General features: G+C 43.5%; 1 protein-coding gene across 4 annotated transcripts in view; it reads right to left on the bottom strand.

Annotated features, from left to right (window-relative positions):
- Nucleotides 1-285: 285 nt before the first annotated feature.
- Nucleotides 286-20,212, bottom strand: part of GEMIN4 (gem nuclear organelle associated protein 4) — a 31,900-nt gene continuing 11,973 nt past the window's right edge. For 3 of the 4 annotated variants that reach the window (XM_078679876.1, XM_078679877.1, XM_078679878.1), the window contains 2 exons: nt 6,795-6,865; nt 286-4,502 (listed from right to left, as the gene is read on the bottom strand). In XM_078679876.1, the coding sequence (XP_078536002.1) occupies nt 1,297-4,502; nt 6,795-6,804 (3,216 nt within the window). In that variant the 5' untranslated portion in view covers nt 6,805-6,865 and the 3' untranslated portion in view covers nt 286-1,296. The remainder of the gene's footprint in view (nt 4,503-6,794; nt 6,866-20,212) is intronic. The other variant, XM_078679879.1, reaches the window with a different exon arrangement.

Below are 20,212 nucleotides of genomic sequence, written 5' to 3' on the forward strand. Positions count from 1 at the left end.
GGTGAGGAATAAAGAAGTACAATCCAGACCTCTGTGTGTGGGTATTCCAGACCTCTGTGTGTGGCGTATTCCTTTGCATACTCCCAGGGCTGGGGAGGATGCTACAGTTCAGTCTGCTCCTTCATGTAACTTGGAGGTCACTTCAATTCAATTCCATGTCTGGAATTCATAGCAGCGGACGTGGTTATGCGTATGGAACTGGACAAAACCAAGGGTACTTTTCTAAGAAGGCGAATGAAAAGGCCCACAGAGGATGAAACAAAAACAGCCCAACCACACAGAAACTTTGCCTCATTCCACAGTTTTAATTACCTTGAATTTAGTGCAGAGCGGCAAACAGACGTATTTGAAAAAACTTTTATCTCCATATCATGAGCCTTACTGACAGGCAGTCTAATATCCAGGTGCCATCAGCAAGCTTTTCAATTCAGAATGACAAAACCACTACGTTTTAAACAAAGTCCACCGTACTTCATTAATTCAACGGCAATAGAACCCCTTCGAACTAGGTTTCAAGCAAAGGGAATTGTGTTTGTGACTATCCTTATTGGATTCAAATCCCTATGGGGATGCTTCTAGAAGCCATGTACTGCTTGGCAAAGATCAAACAGGCAATGATTGAGTGGGCATCTTAGAATGTACACGAACTATGTAAATGACAAAAATAATCTACATTTATTTAGCATTCTGTAGCAGCAATGTCAGACACGCAGACCTATTGAATGATTCCGCTCTCTTCCCCTTCTATGCGCCCAGTAATCACCAGTGGCTGGAATTAATTCAAGCATTTAAGCCAACACGTTTTGTTCTTCTCAGTAATTAACCTTCTTCCTACCCACTCTCGTTGGACAAAGCAGGTTCAAGAAACTCATTAACTAAGTTAAATTCATTGACGTTTGGAACGGTATCCTTCTCTTTAACCATAATTGTTATGTAGGCTCTTTTGCTCAGTGGTCTGTCTTACTTCAGACACAAGCGAGGCTTACTTCGAATCACCTCTTCATGAGGCTTCTTCTATCTGCATGGCCTGAACAATACTCATTAAAGCACGGAAAAAAATGTTTCACAAGGCCACGTACAACTTTTACTTTATTGCCTTTTAAAATGGTTGTATTTGTTCTCAGAAATAAGCTACACCGAAACATTTCACATAAACAGGGCATTTCCACCTGTCTAACGTTGAAATGACTTTTGAACACAAATACCTACTTTGGTTGATTAAGGAAGAAAGTGTTCACGTTAATGTTGAAGCAGTTATTGCATTCAGTTTCTTCCATAAGTCTTCTTTCTACTGATCTATTTCAGCTTGCTTATTTTTTGGAGCAGTGTTATTCGCTGCTCCTCATTTGTTACGTTCTCAGTTATGGAATGCAAGAAGTGCCTCTCATTTGCTCTCCTCAGCAGGCTATTGGTGGAAGTGTCTAAAGCACCTGCAGCTTCATACAAGCAGAGAATTTCAAGGGTCAGGAAGTAGAGTGGTTCACAAGTATCAGGAGGCATCATTGCCACAATGTGCAGCACATGGCAGAACACCTGGGTGTAAACGAATAGGACTTCCTGGAAGAGATCCTGGTCTTTGACACCTTCTCCTAGGTCTTGCACAGACAACACAGCCTTCACAGACTCCAGCATGCTTGCAATATTACTGCCATACAACCGTGCAACATGCTTCCACCCTTCAACTGGAAGCCAATCTGAACAACTGGTGCTACAGAGCAACTGAAATCCCCTCAACAAAAGCACTGAAAATTGAAGGTCATAGGCAAAAGGTCTGAGGTTTAGAAGTGGCATGAACTGTACATATTCTAAAGTGTAGGGCACATGCAACAACTGTCTCTTCAACAGGCTCTTCACCACCTGAGAAAGGAGATCCCATTCCCGGGAATTACACCATGGGAAGACTTGTATTAGAGCAACCATAAAGCCCTTGCTGAAGTAGTTCACATCTTCTGGTTTTTTGGTGTTAACCACCAGGAGAGAGAGCATTTGGTCTTTCATTGCAGCCGATATGGAGCAACATTCCATCCAAGCTAGGAGTCCTGTACCAGGTCCATACTCTGGAATGCAAAGGGGTGTCCAGTCATTTTCAGAAAGCGTACAGACCTGAAACAGAGCGGCGGGAACTTCATTTTTAAAGTGATCACCAAACAAATGCTTTAATCGGAGGCCCACAGTCCAGTCTAAATGCTCCATCTTTCTGTGCAGCCAGAACAAAGACTTGTTCCACGTATCAGGGAAGCCAGACACCTCCAGCTGTACCAGATCGCATAGTTTCTCTAGTGCATCAATAATTAAGTCCTTGCACTCGATGGAGAGGCACTGTGGTGTGTCTGTATTTTGCCAATACTTGGTGTACTCGTTGAGGAGTCTGCAAAGGGACAAGAGAAGTGGAAAGGGGGAGCATGACATGACCCAGTGCCTACCTGTGTTGTCTACAGGCAGCTCAACACTTAGGGCTGCATTAAGAATTTGTAAACAAAGTGTCACATTGGTAAAATCAGATGTCATGTAAGGGAGAACAAGTGTCCTCAACACTTCATCTGGGCTTAGAAGAACCTCAGAACTCAACTCCACTGTAGTTTTGGAAGGTTTCATAAGGGAGGTTAAAAAAGCCAAGAACTGCCTCTCTTCTTTGTCCGAAGAAAAATTCCCCCATGACGTGTCTCTCAAGCAATTTGCCAATAATGAGGCACTGGAGTTCTGGGGATCCCTAAAACTCAGCGCTGGAAGGGAACCAATTATCTGTGATAAAAATGTATGAGCACCTAGGTTTCCAACAGCAGTGCAGCATGCTTTCCGCACTGTGGCCTCGGGGTGCAGCAGAGCAAGTCGAGCCACAGCTGAGACAGCTTTTGCCAACCCACTCTCGGTCGTGCTTTGTGTGATTTGGTTGAAAGCCATGTTCAGTTCTTCCTGGAACCCAGCCATAAAAGCCTTCAGTTTCTGGGATAGGCCTTTCTCGCCCCAGGTAGACAGCACTGCTGAGAGCACTTTATTTTTGTGTGGCAGGGAAAGTTCTGAAAAACAAGTCAAAATAGCGCACATTGCCTTGCTGGTTCTTTGGATCTGGTCTTGGTCACTGTTAACAAAAGCCATAACTGTTTCTAACAGAGAAATGATGAGGTCCGGGTCACAGAAAAGAGCTCTATTTTCTTCAAGGCAGTTTACCCATTCAGCTGACAGGGCCCATTCGCTTTTGGAAGCAAAGACTAAGCAGGCCTCCTTGTGCCTGTACATTTTTCCTGTGATTATATTCATAGTAATGGAAGACAGTATGTCAACATCCACCTTCTTATCAGTGGCAAATTTCTGCAGAAGGTTTACAATGCTGTCCTTTGCGTCTTTCATTACCCCTGCAGTCGTATCGTCCCTGGAAGGAGCACCCTCATGTTCTGAACTATTCAGCCTTTCCAGCAGTGATGAAAGGCTTTCAGCCGTTCTGTAGCTTTCAGAGTTATTGTTACTGCCACCTGTAGCCACCAATTGCAGCTCACTGCCCCAACGGATAAGAAGATCGTTCAGAACCATCAAGCCCATGGTTTTCTCATCTGATGTCAGTGTGAATTTCGTAGTTCTCTCAACTGCTCGCACTTGCCGCTCTGCTTCCTTCACCTTTTCGGATAAGCTGATGTGATGATATGAACTCTGAATATCAGTATTCCAGGTCGTTATAACGTTTGCCAGCTTCGCCAAATACTGCTCAATGGACAGCAACATGGGCTGTTTATCATGGGATTCAGGTGCTAAAAGTGTGTCTGCTAGGTTGGCAAGAGCATAACACCTTTGCTTCAGAGGTAGGATGCAGGTTTTCATTTGTTTTAGTCCTTCAAGAAAAAAAGTGAGTATGCATGCACTATTAGGTGTCAGACGGAGCACTTGAGGATCGCACTTAAATCTTTTGGGATGCTGAATGAACCCATCAGAAGAATCAAACGCATACTGGTGTACCACAGTCCGAAATGCAGCCACCATATCATCATCTTGCTCTTCGGTGCGTTTCAAGATTTCCCACCAGACATCCAAAAAAAGCACTACGTCTTCAACAGAAGTCTCTTCAAGAACATGTTCAACAAATGACTTAGCTTCTTTACTACACATTTCCTCTGGCAGCACCAGCAATAGCTCAACATACATTCTGTAGATCTTCATGGTTTTGAGAAGTTCAAACAGCGTGGTGTGATTTAAACTAGGCAGCATATTTCCCACTGCAAAGAAGATATCCTCTTTCCATTTTTTATCAGCATCTCTGCTTTCTGGAGGCATTGCAGCCTCTGAGCAGCAGTCGAGAATTTTGGCCCATATGATAGTCAGTAATCGCTTTTCCCAGTCTTGGGCCTGACCGCTTTCTCTGCAAATCTCCTCCACTGCATGGATTATTGGCTGTCCGATGAGGGCCCAGTCAGACTTGTTTAAGTGAATTAAGTGCTTTGGGTGATACTGTTTCTCAGCCAGCAGGAACCCACCCTGCAGAACAGCAATTTCTTCACGGACATCCCAGACTCCTGTAGGGAAAATAGTACAACATTTAACACTTTCAAAAACAACCGGCTGAGAAACAGACTATTGGTGTGATGTGCGGATATATCAAACAACAGCTTTAAAGAGATTCATGAAAATACAGTGATATCAAATTAAAAAAGCAAATTAAATGGTACAATAAATACAATTGCTTAAAATCAATTAATACAAAACATGTACATGATTTAGTTGTCAATAGCAGTGACCAAACTTGTGGTAACATTTTTAACCGTTAATATATAACGTGACCTGTCAAAGGTTCAAGGAAGGCAGAAATGAAATCTGGTTTGGATATCTAAGAATGTGTATGCAACCAACTGCATTAATAGCCTTTATGTCTATACAGCTTCAAATGTGGCATGCCTTTTTAAAAGATGCAGACAGTATTGCTCCTTCATGCAATAGGCCTTAAGAATTTGGATTCCTGTTTGGCAAGTAAATTATCTAAAAGGTTGAGCGAAATACAAATGTTATCTGTAAAACCTTAATATGTATGTACACCAACGAGAGGTCCATTTGTTGGGTTAGCTTAGCGCGTGGACATTTAGAGACCAGCACGGGGGCGGATGCTTCAGCAGCAATTGCTAGTGTTAATGATAGGCAGTTATTCTTTATATGTGCCTTAATTTCTCTGGACTGTCATGTTTTTACAACACAATGTTTTATATGCATGGATGCACGAATGACATGCCCACATGCTGAGTTGATATTACCGCTATGCTTCATGTAATTAACATATTTTAAAAATGCCAATAAACAGATTTGACAAAAAAAAAAGATCCATTTGTTGGGAGGGTTTGTGCTTTATGTGGCGAACAACCAAGGAAATTAGTTCAACAGTCTACATAGGTCATCACAATGAAGAGTTTCATACTGGTGGAGATTTTATATTTATTTATACAATGTAAAAAGCGAAGAATCAAGCCAAACGACAATGGGATGCTCTACAGATAACTATAATGTGAGTAAAAGTACAAAATAAAGAATCAAATAAAACTAGAGAGAAAATAAACTGAACAGTACAAAAACTAAAAAGTCCAACATTTAATACTATGCACAGATAATGGCAGTAAATCAGAAGGAGAAGACAGGACTAATTTAGATAGGTTTGCCTAAAAATGTTTTTGGGGGAAAATCGGAGGAATAGCAAAAAGAATGGGAGCGGTAATGGAAGGTGGACGCAAGATCCACACTCGAGAAGATTCTACAAATGGGAAGGTTAAAAAGGCTTCAGAGGTAGCTACGGTAAAGACAGCCTTGCCTTGCTAATTCTAGTCGAATCTAAAATCTGCACAGCCACCTGCAGAAAATATATCAAGTGCTGCCCAACTGTTGCACAGTCCAGTCTACTTGCAGAAAAGTACAGCCCAGTCCTCACACAGTAAAGATAGAGAAGCTGCAGTTACAGGACAAGATTTAGAAAAGTTGAATGTAGCTCTGGCTGCACCACTATATACAGCCATAACAGTATGGCATACAAGAGCGGGCCTTGAAACGGGGCAGACAACCCTTCCTGTTTTTCCTCGCTATCTCTCCATGGTAAGGGATACCTACAGTCCTTTGGACACCAACTTTACCCTTGGCTGAACATGGAAAGACAACATAAGCTTGATGCGCATCAACTAAGTGTGACAAGCTTAAGACGTGAACAGTGCGAGGTCTGGAATGCAGGGGCAGAGGGGGAGTATGGAGACAGGGTGTGTAGCGCTTGGATCGATGGACAGCGTGTGAGAAGTTTGGTGGGGAGGAGCGCTGAAGCTTGCGTCACAGAGTCTGAAGCTTCTGACGCATTAACAAAGTAAGAGAAGCATCGGACACAGAAGGGATAACTTAGGATCCATGGTCAGAGTGTGAGGGATTCAGGATGCATCGTTGACATAGTGAGGAGCCCGTGGCTCCGGCATCGGGAGAGATACCTGGGGTCTGCAGCAACCAGCGTGAGGAAGTAGAATAAAGCTCTAGCAGTGGAGAGCTTGGACACACAAAAATGGCGCCGGCCATATAGGTCATGTTCTGCCTGCGTCTCATGTTCATCATACCGTTCTATCGTTCTTAAAGCCTCACTTTTCACAGGCACCAAGGACAGGTCCAAAACAGTACATGCGGTTTTGTTCACAAGAATACGCTTTATGAAAAGCATACACTGTAACAGATAACATGTGTTTCATATCATGCAGCGCAGCGACAACACTAGCTGATAACGGTGCTATTTAAACATCAATAAAGGTTTCTTTGTGAGCCAAGTAAAATGCTGACAAGCCAGCTGAAACACCTACCAGAGTCCATTTTGCTCCTTTTCAGCTTTGGAAATTTGGCTCCACCTAGTGGAAATGTAAGAGGAGGTCACCTGGAGGACAGAAACATTGGAAGAGGTAAAGCGACAAAACATTAGTAACAGGCTTTCATGCATCGTTGTTCATGTTTATAACTAATATATATATATATATATATATATATATATATATATATATACATACATATTCACACACTTTCTTAGGTCACCGTTTCACACCACTGATAAAAACAATTATAATTCAGGTTCCTGTTTTGATGTTTTTTTTTTTTTTTTACATTTGTTATGTTATTTTATTTTTATATAGCGCAAATTACCACTGGTCTCTAAGCGCTTAAAGAGAGTGAGCAGGGCACTGCAAGATTGCCGGACGGAGGATTAAACAGATGTCAGTGTTTCTCTAAACAGGTGGGTTTTTAACAATTTTCTAAAGGGGAGCAGGGCTGATTCCTTTCGCAGAGGCTCTGGTAGATCGTTCCAGATCCGTGGCAGAAGGACCGAGAACGCTCTGCCCCCTTTGGTCTTAAGGTTGCACCTAGAAGAGTCTAGTCTACAGGCCTCTGAGGAACGCAGAGCCCGTCCTGGCACATACTTCTGTACTCTGTCTTTTATATATTTTGGTGCATCTCCATATAGAGCCTTATGGGCTATACACAAGCTCTTAAAAGAGCACCCGCTGATCAATAGGCCCCCTTGCTGCAGTTTATGCAGCAAGGGGGTGGCTCTCGTACGCCTAGGGAGGTTAAAAATTAACCTTGCTGCATCATTTTGTACCACCTGCAGCCTCCTCAGTAGCCGCTGTGGGATGCCTAAGTAGAGGGCATTCCCATAGTCTAGCCGGGAGATGACCGTAGCTGAAACAATTGATTGTAGGACCGCAGTGGAGAGGAGTGGAACAAGTTTCCGTAGTTGCCTAAGTAGGCCCATACAGATACGCACCACTGCAGATACCTGGCTAGACATTGACAGATCAGAATCGATCTTCAAGCCCAAACTATTTACTACTGGTACTGGGGTTGGTGCTACACCTAGTTCCGAGTGCCAGAACAGTTCACACCAGGGGCTATTTTGGGCTGGAACAATAAGCACCTCGGTTTTATCCGGGTTCATTTTTAGCGAGTTGGCTGCCATCCAGTTGACAGTGAACCTGAGGAGATTTCTCACTGATTCTTGTACCTGGCTGGTATGCTCAAGACGGACCAGGAGTTGGGTATCGTCAGCATAGTTAAAGACCTGACAGTCCATACCGGTGAGCGCCACCACCAAGGGCTGCAGGTAGATGTTAAATAGGAGTGGAGACAAAGCAGAGCCATGGAGGACTCCACAGGTCAGGGAGCCCAAAGTCGACATCTGGTCACCCATTTGAACTCTTTGGGTACGGTTGGTCAAGAAGGATCTAAGCCACCGAAGTGCTTGCTCCTTTATCCCCAGATTCGACAAACGGCACAGCAAGATGTCATAGCTGACCGTGTCGAATGCTGCTGACAGGTCTAATAGAATCAGGGCACTCGGATGTTTATTATCGGCTCTGACTCTAAGTTCGTCCAGCACCGACACCATCACCAGCTCAGTGCTATGATGTGCCCTGAAACCCGCTTGTCTAGAGTGGAGCAGATGATGGTCATCTAGATATTTTGCAAGGGATTTCAGGACAGGCTGTTCCAGTATTTTAGCCAAGAAAGGGAACTGTGAAATGGGTCTATAGTTTTTTAAGGCTGACGCATCTGCCCCTGGCTTTTTTAAAAGAGGAGTGACCCTTGCTTCCTTCAACATTGCTGGTAAATAGCATAGAACTAGAGACTCGTTAAGTAGTTCCAGGGCCTGCTTTTCCACTCCCGGCAGGGCCACTTGAAAGAGGCTCGGCGGGCAGGGGTCCATTCGCGAGCCTGACTTAGTCTGTTTATTCATATTTATTGGAGGTTCAGTGGAAAGAATGAAACTGCAGCTAGTATATTTCCCAGTTATTTAAATATTGACCCTTCCCCGTGACTAAAAAACACAAGCATTAGCAGAGGAAATAGGTCGCACCTATGAAAGAGCTATTGGTTTTGGCAACAAGCTTTATCTGCTGTCCAGCATGGCTTGAAGTTAGTGGCATAGAGTGGAGTGGATTACAGAGAATTAGATTACGGTGGAGTGGATTACAGTAGAGCGGATTGAATTAGAGTAGATTGCAATGGAATGAATTACAGTGGACTGGAGCAGATTACAGTGGAGTAGAGTGGAGTGGATTATAGTCTGTACTACTGCATGGAATAAAGAACACTGATATATATATATATATATATATATATATATATATATAAGTCAAGTCAATAAGTCTTTATTTCGAATAAAAAAATTCATAAAAGACACAGATAAAAACATTTCCAGTAAACAACATTGTACAAAAAAAACCCCCATTACATTAAAATTGGTGTGTAACATTAAGATTAAAAAACGGTTTACAGATTCTTTCCTCGGATGAGCCACATCCAACCCAAAAATTTTGCTACACAAATCACAGATTTAGCAGTGCGTAGGTCTCTTAATTTGAGAAGGGCTGTATGGCTACCCCCACAATTTAAAGATTTACAAATTGGTCTCAACCATTTAAGTCTGGGCTGTCGATATACAGGACATGCAAAAAACACATGGCCCAGACTTTCTGTGTGATCAGGACAAAAGGGGCATTTATCGCTAGAATTCAATGCCCACTTAGCAGTAAATGACTTGATCGGTAAGGTTCCCACTCGGAACTGATGATATAGCTTACGATCAAGCGTCTTACAGATCAGGTCCCAGTATGGTTCCAGAAAAGGGGATAATATATGCATGAGAAACTGACCAGTTAAGTTGTTGGCAGCTGAGAGGGAGACCAGAGCGGATTTTTTAGCGGCCCAGAAAAGCTCCTTGAATTCAGCTTTCGATGGGAAGTTTGAGCTTTCGGGGTCTAGCCATAGCTCTGGGAGGCCCATCAGATACAGTATACGCTTTACCTCTCTAAACCAAGGGATTTTCTGGGCACCCCACAATGCTCTGACTTCACCAAGTTCTTTAGAAAATAAGCTAAGTTCTTCGGTCGTCCAAAGGCGACGCCAAAGAGCGACGAGGCGATACTGGGCCATCTCTCCCAGCGGTTTACATCCTAAATCTAAAAGCAGGGGGGTAATGGGGGAAGATTGGGGGAGACCCACTAACATCCTAAGAAACTTGTTCTGAGCATTGGTAAGGGCAGACAGACCTATGTACCCCCAAATGTCCGCACCATACAGTGTAGCTGCATTCACTTTCGCATCGTATATTTTTAAAACAGGTTTAATACGTTTAGTTAGTGATTTTTTCTGTTCCTTTATCAGGCATCCAGAAAGGCGAATAAACCTAAGGGCCATCACCTCCAGCTGGGGTTTCCAAGAGAGTTGATGGTCTAAGGTTACGCCCAAATAGGACATCACTTTGACTTGTTCTATCGGGACGCCCTCTAGAGAGAATGAGCTGGTGATGGGCTTGTTTTTGTTAAAAATCATAAATTTAGTTTTGTCTGTATTAATTTGGAGGTCATTTTGTGTGCAAAACTCAGAAAATCGGTTTAAGGCCGCCTGCAGGCCACTACGGGTCCTTGAAAGGAGCAGGGTGTCGTCAGCAAATATTAGCAGAGGATATTTTGTGTTTCCCAGGGTGGGTGCATCGGTGTAGATTCCGTTGAAAAAAGCAACCACCCGGTTGATAAACAGCAGAAACAATGTAGGGGCTAGCACGCAGCCCTGCCGGACTCCTCGTTCTACAGGGAAGCTAGCGGTCACCTGACCCTGGTTGCCCCATCTTACACACGCGAAGTTTTCCTCATGAAGGCGTTTCACCAGGTCTAAAAGGTCTGGGGGAAAATCCATGTTTTTTAGGGCATCCCAAAGTTTAGCCCTGGGAACCATATCAAAAGCCGACCGAAGGTCGACAAAGGCCGCATATATGACCCCCCCGCCCAAAAAGACCACCTTCCAATATAGCATGGTTAGCCGAAACACCTGGTCTAGTGTACTGGTGCCTGACCTAAACCCTGCCTGCAGGGGGGAGAGTATGTTGTTTTGCTCAATCCACCCCTGTATTCTAGCTAGGGCCATTCGTGCTATCACTTTTTGGATTGTGTCGATCAGGCTGATTGGACGGTAATTTTTTGGTAAGGATCGATCCCCCTTTTTAAAAACCGGTATTATTTCAGCCCCTTTCCAAGACTGCGGTATTTTTTCCCCGGCTGCTATCGAATTAGCTAAGATAGCGATATAGGGGACCCACAAATCTAGGTTCAATTTGAAAAGGTCCGCTGGTACAGCGTCGATCCCTGGGGCTTTCCCGGACTGGATGGAGCCTAAGGCATGTTTGGTGTCAGAACAGCTAAAAACAAGTCTATTCTCGTGTGGTATTGGTTGGGTTCCTGGTGAGTGCACCTCAGCCGACTGGGGAACGTTCTGGATGGCAAATTGAGCAGAAAAGAATTTCACCCATTCTACCGCAGAAACATAATTTTCAGGGGATGATGTATCCGAACCCCTGCCTCGCCTGACTATCTCCCAGAATCTGATTTGGTTGGAAGACTCACATGCATGAAGAAGGTCATGCCAATATGAGTCTTCCCAATCCCTTTTTGCTTCCCAAATGGTACGCTTATAGATCTGTCTCGCTGTTCTAATGGCAGGGGAGTTCCTGGATTTAACTGCAGCAATATATATATGTCCCGGTGCTTCTTGCATTTTTGCTGAATCTTAGATATATGGGTTTAGCAGAAGAGGAATGTTTTTAGCGCTTTGCGGAAAGGTAACTCCTCCTGAATCATTCGAATAGAGATGGGGAGTTTATATATATATATATCATCCTTTGTAATGGTGTAGAACGAACAAAAACACCCCTTTTATTCTACTGTACAGCCTGAAGTAAAGAACACCCAAGACATGACTGCCATTGCGTGGAATAAATAATAATATCTCCTGTTCTAACAGCATGTAATAAGGAACATCCAAGACGCACTGTCCTATCTTGCTGTACTTCTGTGTGCAAGGGTGTAGAGGGCATTGGTTTTGGGTTTCTGTGTGCAATAAAGAGCCTCACATATTTGTCTTAGATAGAGTATCCCTACATAGGATTGCCCCAAATGTTTACAATAAAATAAAGCACAGGCAACGTCAGTAGGTCTCGCCTATGTGAGATCTGTTGGCTTGCTTTATTTATTTATTTTTAGCCGTTGTACAGCAGCCCGGTTGCTGTGCACCATGATTAAAAGTAACATTTTAAAAAGCGCTATGGAGTGGTGTAGAGTGGAGTGGCGTACCATAAAGGGTGTTGCGTAGAGCGTTGTAGGGTAGCATGGTTTAGAGCGGAGTAGATGGTCGTGGAGTTGAGTGCGGCAGACTACAGGGGTGCAGAGTAGAATAGTGACAGAGTGGAGTGACGTGAGCACAATGTTGGAGAGAGAGGAAGCATGCAGTGGCAAAATGTGCAGTGGTGCAGAGTAGAGGTGTTGGGCTCAGTGGCGGATACTACAGTCTTGCAGAGCAGAGTGGCTTAGCGAGCAGTGGCTTAGCGTACAATCACAGAGCATTGTAGAGTATTGTGGCATAGAATGCAGTGGTGCGGAGTAACTGGCATATCGTGCAGCGGTGTAGAGGGCATTGGTTTTGAGTAAAGTGTTGTTTAGTGCATTGGTGTGGATTGCAGTCGTTTAGAGTAGAGTTGAATACAGTAGAGTGGCATAGCATAGAGTGCAGTGGCATAGAGTTCAGAGGCAGAGTATGCAGTGCTGTGGATTAGACTATCGTAGAGTGCAGTGGTGTATATTAGAGTAGCGCACCTTGGCATGGAATGCAGTGACTTGAAGTTGTGCAGATTTGAGTGACGTAGAGAGCAATGGAATAGAGTACAGTAGGGCAGAGTAGACTAGAGTGGTATAGAGTACAATGGTGTAGAGTGCAGTGGCGTAAAGTATTGCAGAGTAGAATATAGTGGCGCAGAATAGATTGGCGTACAGTGCAGTGGAGCAGATTACTTCAGAGTAGAGTGCAATGGTGCAGTGGCGTAGAGTGCAGAGTAGATTAGAGTGGCACAGAGTGCAGTGGCGCACAGTGCAGTGGCGCACAGTAGGGTGGATTGGGGTGGAGCAGAGTGGTGTAGAGTGCAGTGGCGCATAGTAGAGTAGTGTAGAGTGCATTGGCCTAGAGTGGTATAGTGTAGAGGCAAAGAGTCAAGTGGCATAGAGTGCAGTGACGCAGAGGGGTGTGGATTGGAAAGGCGTAGCGTGGAATGGAGTACACACACTGTTTTTTTAACTTTATTTTTGCATTTTCCATAACAAGGAAATGTAACATTCAGTGCATATAGTCACGTGCAGTTGCCATTCTCAACATACAGTATTCCTAGAAATGACAATCCATGCAGAGTAAACAATATTACTCATACCAAGTCTGTAAGCTAACTTGACTTGTACATTCATTGAGTCCACACTTGGTGACCACAACTCGTCATCAGTAGACGCTCTGCAGATGTTCATACTTCCTGTCCTCCCTGGTCTGAAGATTTATTAAAACTTGTCCATAGACATACAGTACTAATAAAAGTATACAGCGCACAAACGATAAGGTGTGGAAATGTCATCACCTGATGTATTGATTTGTTTTGATAGTTTTAAAATATTTGTTTCCACACCTCATAATTACCAGAAACTGTGCTTCATTTGTGCTTTTTTTTAATATTTTCTGATATATCTGCCCAGGTCATTTACAGTTATTTACATTTTGTTGTGTGCTAGAAAAAAACCCATCAACAACCTTCTTCAAGCACTCCCTCAGTAGCCAGTACATTTGTCACATAAATCGTCTCACTTTGAAGTTAGAGAATAAAAGGTAAACACCAAGCTCCCTGGAAGTAAGAGACCGACATCTGACATCTATCTATCAATGCACAGCAAATGTGACAAGATAAGAACACGATTTAAAGGCCTGTTTACAGAAATTCAGTACTGGTGGAAGAATGCAGTAAATAGGGTTCAGGCAAGGGACAGGACGAGCTTAATCTGGACAGCCTAAAATAAATATAGTCAGCAAATAGAAAGCAAGCAAAGGTGAAGTACAAACCACAAAGTCAATGGTAAGAAATGGGCGGAATGCATTCCCAGAGAAGCTTTCAGAATGTCCCCAGGATGTCGTTAGCAAACCAAAAAGCGCTATGACGCAGTCAACGCTGGTGGCATCACAGTGCTTTTTTTTTTTACACTTTCAACCATGTTGCACAGCTATACAACATAGCTTAAAAACCATTGACAAATCCAAATAATACAGCAATTTGACTTTACCAAAGTTCATTTAGCTATGTTATACAGCAGCATACCCACTGTGCAGCACGGTTGAAAGTAAACTAAAAAATGCGCTTTGAAGTGCCCAATGCTGCCCACGTTATAGGGGCGGGCAGGGCTGCTGTACAACATGGCTGAAAAAAAACATTGATGAAGCCAATAAATCTCAGATAGACAAAACTTATTAGCTTTGTCAATGCTTATTCCAACAGTGGTTCAAACTGGCAGTGCTTTTTAGATCAATCCTGTAACAGCGCGCATGCGCTGTTCTGGCGAAGACTTCATGTAGGGGCTTTAAGAAATCGCTTCAGATGCTCGTACATGCGTGTGTGCTTTTACTTTTGCCCCAGACTATTGGCCTTTGCGTGCGTCTTTTTAACAAAGACAGCACGCAGTTGGCCAAAAGCGGGCGCATTGCTCCGCCCATGGACTACTGGGGTCGTTTACCCGCATGGCCGCCATTTGGTTTCAATTATCGTGCCCACACACGGGCGCGATATTTGAAACCAGATGTCTCGCTGTGGCACTCGCGGAATTGTTGTCTTTTGGATCCATTTCACAGGGAAGCAACTAAATGATAGAAGGAAAGAGTTTGTGAACCGTTTCTTCAAGTCACGGTTTTCAGTAATTCATTTCGTAGTCACCTTCCCCATAGCACTTGTGCAGGTAGTGGGAACAGTTCTTTATTGATTATTTGTTGAGATGTAAGCCAGTGGATGATTGAATCTCAGTGCACCGGTGTACGTAGCGATTGATCAAACCCGAAGGAACGCTCGAAGTGCACTCATGTGTACTTGTGAATCTATCATGCAACGGAGACAGGAGAGATAAAACGATTTGCTCAAAATCACGCAGTGATGCAAGTGGCTGAGCCGCGACTTCAATAATCGGGGCCTTATCTACTGTGCAACACATTGGACATAAAAACGGCTCCATGTCTGAGGATTTTATAACAGTCCCTGCCTTTTGCTATGGAGAATAATGAACGACTTCCAATTTAGTGCATTTTAGGTCTTTGTTTTTCTATCACTTTTGCTAGGCCCTTCTGGGTAATTTGTGTTTAAACAATGGAATACCTGCCAAAAGCCAGTTATCTGCTAAAAAACACACATGCAGTGATTGACCTACAGCTCAACGAATGCCAGAGAGCATGTTTTGCAATTGAAAGGATGTTTGCTTCTCTTGCCGCTTTGATTTGATGCCATTGCAACCCTGCCGAAGCTCTGTTTTCTGTACTAATTCACCCAAGTGTGAACTTGCACAATACAAGTATGAACAATGATGTATGTTCCACTCCTGGCCTTCAGAAATCACTCTACGGCCTCCTGCGAGTCTGCCTGTCATCCATGAAACTCCTAGCCGAGAGTTTGCTCTCAGAATTTTGTGTGATGGGTGCAGGGTTTTAAGGGCCCTGCCGGTGCTCAGCACCGGCATTTGGTTATAAAAAGCAGGTGCTGAGACGGGTCTCTATCAGGCTCTCCATTTTTGCTCCCACCCTTGGAGAAAAAAAAAAAATTCTTACCTTTGAAGCAGTACCACCCTTCACTGCCTTAGATGTAACTTCGAAGAGACTCCATGTTGGTCTTTCATAGTCATCATTTCAGAACCTAAGCATTTTTAATATTCTATACAATGAAGCCATAGTGGTTGTTTATTTATCTTACAAAACTAACAACCATTAGCAAAACCAATAGCCCGGACTTGTTTAGGTCTTGCCGCCGACGGCTTTAGCTGTATGTTGTTAATGACCATGTGTTTCAAATACATTAAAATACACACATGCAGAGGGCTGTATGCCAGCCCCTTGCTCTTAATTAGAGGACTTTCTTTTCTAATTCGCATTGGATTGTTTTTCAATGGCTGTCATCTGCATTCTTTGTTTGTACCATCTCCAGAGCATTTCTTTCCTCCATGTTTTCATCTGCTTACATTCAGGGAAATACTATTTTCTTTTACCATTCCATGCGAGTGCATGTGTTTTTTAGTTCTCTCCACTGCTCCACTATGTGCTCTTAGCACTCGCCCACACCCTCTGTGCTCTCCGTGCTGGTTTCTAATTCCAAGTCCCATCGCTTCCCTCATCCCTCACCGCTCATCTCTGTTTTTTAAACAAACCCTTACCCACATCTGTTGCGTAAGTGCTCTTTACTGTTTATGCCACCAGTGTTGCTTCTCCACAATTCCCGTTTTTTAATTTTAATTTTATAAACTTTTTGGCACATCATTTGCAATGCAATAGGTCTCGCATTTGAGTGATTTTGAGTTTTTGCCATTGTAAATTACAATGCCTTTTATTTATGGGTTTACAAAACCAGCAATAATAAACGGCATTGTCATTTACAATACCAATAGGTCAAAGTTTCGAAAATGCGAGACCTATTGCATTGCAAATGCTGGTTTCAAATGTCCCTGTGCTACCACTAGAACAAAAAATGTACACACAAAATCTATGGCAGAAAATAACTAAAGAATTTCCAGTTTTCAAAAAGGATCCTACTAATGTGTAATGGCAGTATATTTGACCACCTTTTGATGATAATATTTTCTTCTAACATTACACTGTTGAAAAAAGCATCTATTCAAGACTGGTATCCAGTTCAATAAAATGCCCCTCTGGTTTGCTATGCTTTCAAAGTGAGTTGTAGCTTTAAAAAAAAAAAAATATGTAAACCAATACTTTTCAGTTTTACAGAATATTATAAATTTTAAAAAAAGCAATCAATAGCGTGCATGGTGAAAGGTATAGTGTACATACCACAATATGACATTATGATAAATAATTCCAGGGAAAAAGGGAATCAGAATTCCCCAGGGAACAACAAAGTTCTCCCTACATGCATGCCATGGATTACCTAATCCGCTCAAAGAGGTTGAAATACCTGCCAGTGAATGACCCCCCCCTCCTCTGCCCCCCCCCAGCGCCTCCCACAATTGTCGTCAGTGCCGTCTCTGTCCATGGAGGTCATGGACGAGACTGGATCTAGGAGAGTGTCAGAAAGAGCCCTCCAATCAGCTAGGTCTTCATTCACCTTATTGTTGTGTCTGTTGAGCTTTGGGTGGGTCACCAAGGTCCTGTCAGACACATCTTTGTGCCAGTGTGCAATCTCTGGTTCCCTTTGCCACATCTAGGTGATCAAAGCGATACCAAAGGGGACGATGAACGGAGCGTTGGAGCAAATCAAACACTCACCCCAGTCAAATTATCTGGGTTTAATCCATCCTCATTCTTTAGCTCACTCCACCACTCCAGTTCAGACATGGCCATATGCAAATCAGACTGACCCTGTGCCTCATGGGAACAGTCCAGCCCGAACTGCCAAGCCATGTCTTCCCTGGACTGGAAACAAGCATCCTGGGACCGGTTTCTCGCTAATCAGCCGTCATCAGCCAGGCTATCTTGAATCCAGTGGCAAAGTGAGCATGGGACCCACGTCTGAGCATACCCTGCCAACTTAGGGCGAACAAAGGGGATGATGGACGGAGCGTTGGAGCAAATCAAACACTCACCCCCAGTCAACTGATCAGGGTTTGATCCATCATCATTCTTTAGCTCACTCCACCACCCCAGTTCAGATGCTAGTTTCCAGTCCAGGGAGGACCTGGCTTGGCAGTTCGGGCTGGACTGTTCCCATGTGGCACAGTGTCAAGACTGATTTCCATATGGCTGGGTTCAAACTGAAATGGCATGGTGAGAAAATTAACGAAGGATTTAGGCCCAAATCTCTGTACTGGGGTGAATGTATGACATTGTTCTGCGTTCTGTCCATCAACTGTTTCTGCATTTGTCACCCCGAGTGGGACGGATATGCTCAGACGTGAACCCCGTGCTCTCCATGCCACTGGAATCAAACTATCCTGGCTGAAGAGGGGTGAAACCCCGAAACTGGTCAGAGGATGCTTGTTTCCAGTCCAGGGAGGACCTGGCTTGGCAGTTCGGGCTGGACTGTTCCCATGTGGCACAGGGTCAAGATTGATTTGCATATGGCTGGGTTTCAAACTGGAATGGTATGATGAGCAAAAAATGATGGATTTAGGCCCAGATCTCTGTACTGGGGTGAATGTATGACATTGTTCTGCATTCTGTCCATCAATAGTTCTTTTTGCACATCTAGGTGGTAGCAACCCTTCGTCTTGCTAAGACTAAAAACAGCTGTAAGAATTTGTATGACATCTTCCTGCCCCTAGGTAGCTTAATCTTACCTAGGAGACAACCCTAAGGGGAGGGGACCATGTTAAAGTGCTTAGTCCTAGTAACGTCGGCTACCAACTGTCTCCAGAAGTCCTGTACTAGCCGGCACTGCCAAGCTAAAAGCATAAAACCTGCCCCGCTGGCACAACAGCGCAGGCAACTAACATGGCAGGTCGGGGTCATACAGTGCATGTTCCTTGGGGTAAGGTATGTCCTATGAAGGAAATTCCAGTGAACAAACTTAAAACGGGCATTGTGCGAGTTAGTTTGTAGACACGCGTCCAACTACCCATCATCCAACTGAGTGTCCAGTCCTAGGCTACACATGCCCGGGGCGGTGATCCCCGTTGCATCCACACGAATAGACCTGTACAGCAGCACAATCAGCCGACGTCCTGTACTGCAGCTAAGGAGGATCCTAAGAGTTTGCGAAGGAATGCATGCTGCAGGATAAGCTGGCCACCCTGCCCCACCCATTTTAGCCAGATCAGCCTGGTGCAGGAAATTACCAGGCCCGAGAGCTAACTCCTGGGGGTCTCCTTGAAGGGGATGAAGGACTCCCCAGGGTATAAATGACTAAGGTAGGTGCAGATTCCCCCCTGCAACGACTGAAGGAGATGTTTCCAATAATCTGTCTGACCGGTTTCAGTGTCCAAAGCGAGAGGTCTGCGTGAAATGGGGCCCTTTTCAATATAGCCTGCACAAAACGCTGCCAAATTAGAGCCATTTGTCGGACTGCGTATGGAAAGTCCTGCAGGACCCCGGCGCCCTCCATCAACAATTCTGGTAATCGTTCTGCCATGACTCTACCAGACAGAAGTTATTTCTCCCAGTACTCTCCTGGACCTAGACAACAAGGTGCTGTAGCTTTAAGTCTAGAGCAGGAGTCTCCAAACTTTTCAGTAATATGGCCACATCATACATTTTACAAATATTCGCAAGGTAAAAAAATAATAATAACTTGTATAAATAAATGAATACAATTAAAAAGAATAAATACTGTTTACTTGGATCTTTTTTGTAATCAGCATGATGTGATTCAGAACAAAAGAGAAATATGACAATTACAAAGAAACAAGGCTGTGCTAAAACTTAGTAATGGTATATCATGAATAAAAAAATCAAACAGCACATGATGACAAAATAACCAATTACTTAACTGTAGATAAGAAAAGCAGGCTATTCATTTGTTAAGCCCTTGTTGTGCTGGGTGAATGTTTGGTCTAATGTGGAGGCATATTTTAATCGAGCAGTAATGGTGGACTTCCTCTCACTTGACCAAGCTTTTAAAATCCCGTGGCTAAGTTATGTTAAGGAAACTTTTGTGGCCCTGGGAAGAGCAGACATTTTTACGAGATATGACAAAGTGAGGTAACAGGACAAAATGTAATCAAAGACCTTTTTAAAAAAAAAAGAAAAAAAGCCATTGCAGATCGAGGTGTCATGGAATTTAGTAAAACCACCGTAAGAGGACTTGTCCTAGTTAAAGCAGCACAGCGCATGGAGAACTATCCCTCCATTTTAACCAGCGCCCATGATAGATTTTTAATTAACCATTTTAGATTAAATATGTTTCACCATTTAATGGCATCCCCAGGAGGTTTTATTTTACGCACAGAAGATAGAGGTCCCTGTGGCTGCGACAATAGGTCTCCACAGGACACCCTACATTTTGTATTTTTAAGTAAATATTTTACTTATCCCCGGCTGTTGTATCTTAAACCTTATTTAAAAGAATTGGGGGTCAGGCAAGCTTGTGTAGCCCTTTTGCACTTGCAACTCATGCCTAATGTTCGCACGCTTTTTATTGTGTCAAATTTTTAAGAGCAGTATTAAAATCAAGAAATGAGACATGATTGATGTTTAGAAGAATTTTCGCAATTTTGCACAGTGATAT

The sequence above is a fragment of the Lissotriton helveticus genome, chromosome 3_1 (genome assembly GCF_964261635.1).
Source record: "Lissotriton helveticus chromosome 3_1, aLisHel1.1, whole genome shotgun sequence".
In the NCBI taxonomy this organism is placed as follows: Eukaryota; Metazoa; Chordata; class Amphibia; order Caudata; family Salamandridae; genus Lissotriton; species Lissotriton helveticus.